Source organism: Poromitra crassiceps, assembly GCF_964638095.1.
Source record: "Poromitra crassiceps genome assembly, chromosome: 7".
Lineage (NCBI taxonomy): Eukaryota > Metazoa > Chordata > Actinopteri > Beryciformes > Melamphaidae > Poromitra > Poromitra crassiceps.
This window is the reverse complement of record NC_139628.1, coordinates 53,767,863-53,775,052: the sequence shown is the minus strand read 5'-3', so window position 1 is coordinate 53,775,052 and position 7,190 is coordinate 53,767,863. Positions and strand designations below refer to the sequence as shown.

At 39.9% G+C, this 7,190-nt stretch overlaps 1 protein-coding gene across 1 annotated transcript; it reads left to right on the top strand.

Annotated features, from left to right (window-relative positions):
* Window positions 1-2,059: 2,059 nt before the first annotated feature.
* Window positions 2,060-6,977, top strand: LOC310779709 (uncharacterized protein; the record flags this gene model as incomplete). Its single annotated transcript, XM_083640209.1, has 7 exons — window positions 2,060-2,132; window positions 2,234-2,311; window positions 4,689-4,757; window positions 5,159-5,221; window positions 5,644-5,709; window positions 6,373-6,438; window positions 6,954-6,977. 7 exons carry the CDS (start codon window positions 2,060-2,062, stop codon window positions 6,959-6,961), a joined length of 423 nt encoding a protein of 140 aa, XP_083496335.1. The 3' UTR covers window positions 6,962-6,977.
* Between the last annotated feature and the right edge of the window lie 213 nt (window positions 6,978-7,190).

Here is a 7,190-nt window from a genome sequence, read left to right as displayed (position 1 = left end):
TGCTCTGTGGAGGGCTCTGACTGGAAGTACTACTGGAACAGCCGAACCACACCTACCCTCACGAGAGCTGTCAGTGTCTCAAAAGGAGGAGTCTACAGGTGCAGAGGAGGGAGAGGAAAGCCAATTTTCTTCACACAGGACAGTGATCCAGTCACTATAACCAAACTTGGTGAGTTTGTTTTGAAATAAAACAACATGCATTCATGATTACAAATTGTGTTCTGTTGATTTTATTTGTATATTTGTATCCTAATTGTGCATTTCTTGTGTGAACAGTTGCAAACAAGGTGACCCTGCAACCCAACTGGCCTCAGATATACAGTGGAGAGAGCATCACTCTCACATGTGAGATCCAGGGAGGAGGAGACACTGCCTGGAAGTATGAATGGAGAACAAGCAGCTCAAACAAACCTGTGAAACAAGCTGTGTATCAGATAATCAGAGCTTCTGAGTCTCACAGTGGAGACTACTCATGTAAGGCCACACAGAGAAACCGATATTCTTCTACTGAGTGGAGTCACTCCACCACATTGTCAGTATCATGTAAGTCAGATCATCTTTCATTCATAATAAATATGTCACTATGTCACATGTGTTTATGTTTTCATCTATCTACACATCTAAACAAGACAATAGTAAACATGTTGTCCCTCATGAATAATGCAGTCCCCTCAGGACCAATCAGGAACAAATAGTCACCTTGTGGTTTCTTCTTGTGCGGAAAGAAATAACTGAGGAGGAGCCGTCATTCAGTGGACTGCAGCTTTTGAAATGAATTTATTTATTTATTTATTTATTGAATTAAACAACAAGGCCCGAAAGCCCCCTCTACCAAAGACTCTACCAACCCCCCCCCCCCCCACTGACATGTAGATTTAAAGTGGAGTCTGAAGTCAGTTTGTAACATCAGTGTGACTTGAGTGTGAGACTCTAACTCAAGTTCATGTGTCTGGTGTCAAAGTGTGGTGACACAGAGGAGCTGTTGGCAGAATTGAACTTGTACAGTGTGTGAATAGTGAATAATAGCTGTGTTTGTCTTCATATGGTGACTTTAAAATGTTTTCCTTCTACAGCACGTAAACCAAAGGCCATACTGAGTGCTCACCCAACAACCATACCAGGGGGCAGTGTGATGCTGACCTGCTCTGTGGAGGGCTCTTCTGACTGGAGATACTACTGGTTCAAACAAACCACAGGCTCTCCCACACTGATCATGAAGGATGGTGCAGTCATCCTAACCACAGCTATCTCAGTCTCAGAGGGAGGAGTCTACAGCTGCAGAGGAGGGAGAGGAGCCCCGGTTTACTTCACACAGTACAGTGATGTCATCACTATAACCAAACTAGGTGAGTTTGTTTTGTAATAAAACAACATGCATTCATGATTACCCAATTTGCTCTGTTGATTTTATATTTGTTTTTGTGTCCTAATTGTGGATTTTTGGTGTGAACAGTTGCAAACAGCGCTATAGTGACCCTGCAGGCCAACTGGCCTCAGATATACAGTGGAGAGAGCATCACTCTCACATGTGAGATCCAGGGAGGAGGAGACACTGACTGGGAGTATGAATGGAGAACAAGCAGCTCAAACAAACCTGTGAAACAAGCTGTGTATCAGATTGACAGAGCTTATGTGTCTGACAGTGGAGACTACTCATGTAAGGCCACACAGAGAAGTGACCTATATTCTTCTACTGAGTGGAGTCACCGCACCACATTGACAGTATCATGTAAGTCAGATTGTCTTTCACTCAAGCATTGCATTTATTACACCAGCAAGAGGCTATATTCATGTCATGTTTTAATTCTGATAAATCTTCTTTCCAACAGCTAGACCCACACCTGTCCTCACAGTCTCTCCTGAGTGGCTGAGTCCTGGAGCCTCAGTAACTCTGAGCTGTGAGGTTGAAGCTTCATCTGCAGGATGGAGGTTCTACTGGTACAAGGCTGTTCCCAAACCATCAGACAACTCCTACACCTATGAGCTGCTGCCTGGTAGCAACAATGGCACTGCAGAGGGTTCCTACATTCTTCATGGACCCACACACACAGGAGGATATATGTGTAGAGCTGGCAGAGGAGAACCTGTGTTTTACACTGATGACAGCAAACCTAAGTTTATCTGGTCTGGAGGTGAGTGTGTTTCTTATAACAGCTTATTTTGCATTTCAAAGTAGACAGCTCATAAAGATGAGTGACAAGTGTTTGACCTCTGATTGTGTTTTGTCTTTCAGATGGAGGCTCATCAGCTTCTGTCACAGTGAGTCCCAACAGAGCGCAGTACTTCTCCTCTGAGTCTGTCTCTCTGAGCTGTGAGGGAAACTCTACTGAGTGGACAGTGAAGAGGTTTAATGAGAGAGGAGACCTGTCACACTGTTCATCTGACTGGGGCTCAATGACTGGATCCAAATGCAACATCAACAGCATACTGTCTAGTAGTACAGTGTACTGGTGTGAGTCTGGATCAGGAGAGTTCAGCAACGCAGTCAACATCACTGGACACTGTACGTTTTAATTATGTTTTTTAAACATTCAATTAAGCCATTCAACATTTCATTATATTTTCCTGGTAAAATCCTAACATGTGGACATGTTTTCAAAGTGTTACATGCCTTTGTATTCATTAAAAAATCTTTCAGAAAGGGTCTTAAGGTAGTTTACAACTTGCATACTGAATTTTATAGCCAGTGATGTTTTGTAACATTAAGTGTCCAACTTGAAGTGTGGATTGAATTTGGACTGAAACTCTTCATATTTAATTAACTCTTTCACAGCTGGAGATCTTCTCCTGCTGAGTCCTGTCCATCCTGTGACTGAGGGAGATTCTGTCACTCTTGGCTGTAAATCCAGAACAGAATCATTACTTTCTAATGTGGATTTCTATCTAAATGACCAACTCATCCAAACTGACACCAGAGGGGAGATGACTATCCATGCTGTGTCTGAGTCACACCAAGGCTTCTACAAGTGTAAACACAATGCAACAGAATCACCACAGAGCTGGATGGCAGTAAAACGTGAGTAGAATTAAAACAGCTTCTTCTGAGTTCTGAGTTGTTTTCATCAACTGTGTTACAATCAGAGATGGAACGAGTAGATATCCTCCCTCCCGCAATTGTGCGCTGAGTGACGTCACTCAAGCAATTGTGATGTCATCAGTGAGTGATGTCATCAGTGATGTGAAGTTGAGCAAATGTGCACTGCACATGCTAATAGAGCAGGCGAAGCCATGCAGCAGCCGAGCTGTGGGCGAGATTTCTAGTTAGGGTAATAGTCATTAGGGTCATTTCAATCACTTTAATTATTCCTGCTTGTAATGTCAGATGTGGACGTGACAAAGAGCTTTTAAGAGTTTAATCAAAACAATATCTGTTGCAATTTCACTTTAAAATAAGTCAGTGTTGATATAGTGACATCACATGTGTGTTTATTAATTATACCTCTCTAGTTCTAGTGGCAGTGTCCAGTCCTTCAAGCTCTTCATTTCCTGTGTGGTTGATCATTGTACTGGTTGCTGTCATGTTACTGATCATCCTCCTGCTGCTGCTGTGGCTCATCTGCAGAAAGTCCAAGGGTGAGACTTTCTCCTGCATATTAGAGGGAGGATTACACTGTGACTATTCAATTATGATATAATCATGATATAATTATACTGTATAATAATAATAATTATATCATTGATTTAAATGTATTAAATCACTGAGCAACTCTCCCTCATGTCATGACACTGAATAACAGAGGAGCCGTATGTAAAGCAACACTATATAACAACACATGTGTTTTCCACAGGTCCATGTTGTGGCAGGTAAGTACAGCACCAATTCTCTCATCTTAACCATAACAGTCATAACTTCCATGTTATTTACTATATTTACTACATTTATTAGGCTCATCCAGTCTCAGAGCACCAACCAGAGCTCCACTACACACCAGAGAGATGATCAAGTGAATGGACGGACTCCACTCCAGGGTCAGTCAAAGATTGCTTTTCAAAATGATTAATAAACCCTAACATTAACATGTCTAAGAATCACTTTCTAATCAGTTGGGATTCAATGGAATTTAGGATGATTTTTTTTTTAATCCTTAAGATTAGAACTTGAACTATTGTTAAATAAATCACTCAGTCAGTCAGCCAGACAGACAGACAAACAGTCAACCAATTAGGTTGAGGCTCAGATAATTAGTTTATATAACCAGCTGTTCTATTCTATGGGAAACATTGCAGCTCACAGATTGCCAAAATATAATCAAACACTGTTTCATGCTACTGAACTAAACCAAGCCAATAGATGCCATTTCTTCAACGGGTCTTGACTAACCAACATTTGGTACCAACATCTAAAACACAGCTCTAAAACCCATCACAAAAGTATAGGTTTGCACAAATCTACCTCTAAAATGACATCTCACTGAACAAATCCCATTAGAACAAGACAGACAAGACTTGTTAGAACCCAGGAGGTTTAAGTTGGTATCACAGAATGAACGTGATTCATTTGACCATGCCTTTATTTTTTACTGACCTGTAGGTGATGCTGGTGGATCTATCCAAGGCTCTGAAGACACTGACAAAGGTACAGTATTTACTTTATGATTATGGAGCTGCTGGAAATGCTAGAATCACTTAAATGAACATGAGTAACTGACTGATTGAAATTCCAGTAAGTAGAAAAATCTGCATTTCAGCTGGTCCTTCAGGTGAATCCAGTGACCCCACCTATTCTTCAATTCAACTCAAAAAAGTTCACAAGAAAAGTGAGTACACAAATTCTCAACATTTATTTTATTTTACCTTTATTTAAAGTTCTCTAATCTTTAAGATTTCAGTTTTGTTCTCTTGGGTGACACCTATGGCGATGAGCAGTAATTGCAGGTGAGGTCTAAACAGTGTTGCATAGTGACATTATAGTCAGTTTGTTCGGCCATAGTAACCACCCGCAATGCTAGCAGAGACCGTAAAAAAGCAGGTGGTTATCCTACTTCACACAAGAGTTGTCAGGAACCTACAGTAACCTGCAGAATGAGTCTAGTGTGTTAAATGCAAAATGCATTTACTAAACATGAAATGATATAATAAGACTATAGCCAGCAATGCAGAAATATAAATATGATGTAGGTGTTTTTAAAAAATACATGAATCTGCTCATCCTGAACAGAGAAGCATGTTGATCCAGCGGAGGACACAGTGTATTCTAATGTGAAGATAGGATCAACCTCAGGTAAAATCACTGATTCATAATCATCACTAACCTTTCATAATCATCACTAACCTTTCATAATCATCACTAACCTTTCAGACACAAACTCATTAACAGAAACTCTTCATTGAAACTGTATCACAGCATCATTACTGATGATACAGATGTAATCCTGAGTCAGGATGCAGGTCACCTCAGTCACTTTGGCTGTTTGCTTTGGCTCGTCAATGTCCAGATCATTCTAATGAGACAATTAAAATACTCCCAAGGTGTCAGATACATTTGAGCCAATCGCTTGAGTATAAATAGTTTTTTTTTTACAATTGTTAATATATATTTGTATGCATAATTATATCCATGAGTGTAATCCAAATCATGTTGCATAAATGCAGTTGATCATGTCTGCTTTACAAATGATTGCTGAAATGTGTCCTCTGTTCTAGATGACCCAGATATGACCTATGCCCAGGTTCACCACCAGGATAAACGTAAAGCCAAGGGTAAGAAAGGTGAGTAAATCCTACAGTATATCCACCTGCAGTCTGTAGTGTTAGCGTGTTGTGCAACATATTACAGTTTTACATGACTTCTCCTTCAGTGTATGTTTTCCCTCCACATATATGACCCTGCCATGTTTGTGAAATACCTGCTTACCAACACTTGTGGTAACCAGGGAGCTAGTCAGTGATCATCCATGTTGTCTTCTGTATTTTATTTTCATGTACGACTTTGGAGAAAACTAATCATACGTGTATCCAGTATGCAACAGAGTAACACTCCTCCTGTCCATGTTCATCATATCAATATTCAATATTAGATATTGGACTGAATTTGCAATTTTTGTGATTTGTCTTTTCGATATCTTCTTTTTATCTTCTGAATATTGATATGACCGCTACTCTGCATACTTACATAAGACAAATTCTTCTATGTAACCTTATGTTGCAATAAAAGTGATTCTGATTCTGATTCATTGGTAACTGTTGTAAGTATGAGTACTATGGGTGTTTTCACCAGTTGAGTACACTGTCATTGTAAAAGCAGAGCCATACTGGCGATCTTTACCAGCTACATTAATTTACTGAGCTATATTAAAACTGAGTATTTGGAGACAGAATCAAAATACTGTGGGTCTATTTAACATTTAAATTTGATTGTTTTGTGCTCCACAGCATCATCAACTCCTGCAGAAGATCAAGATACGATTTATTCTGATGTCAAACCGGGAACAAGTCTTGGTAATTTAAAGCTATATTTCTTTTAATCATACTAAACATACATATAGACACATTTTTACTTGTTGTTTTTTTTACGCTGAATTCTACAGATAATTAAATGAGTTACAATTGAATGTTTAATGTCAGACATGTCATTTATCTTCAATAACAGTATAGGCCAGTGGTTCTCAAATTCTTTCACATGAGGGACCCTTAAACTAACAAAGATTAGACCACAGACCCCAAATTTGATAGGATTTTGTCCTATGGTCTCCCATATGATAATAAGATTGATGCTTTTAGATGTTTTATTACAAAAAGTGTATAAAACCCATGACCAAAATAGTCATTGTGTTACTTATGAATGGAATTATAGCGAAAATTAATTACCCCCCTTTTGGCTGAGGACCCCCTGGAACCCCCTCAAGGACCCCTGGGGGTCCCCGACTCCCCGGGCCCCCATTTGAGAACCACTGGTATAGAATATATATCTTTGAGGTTGAGCTTTTAAACTGTTTGCTCTGTTTTTGTTCCAGATCCATAAAGAGACGTGCGCCAGAGAGTGAGGGAGGGAGGGAGAGAGAGAGAGAGAGAGAGAGAGAGAGAGAGAGAGAGAGAGAGAGAGAGAGAGAGAAAGAGAGAGAGAGAGAGAGAGAGAGAGAGAGAGAAAGAGAGAGAGAGAGAGAGAGAGAGAGAGAGAGAGAGAGAGAGATGGATGACAAGAGAACATGGAACAGAGAATGCATTCTTGCTTACCTGACACACTGTATCAT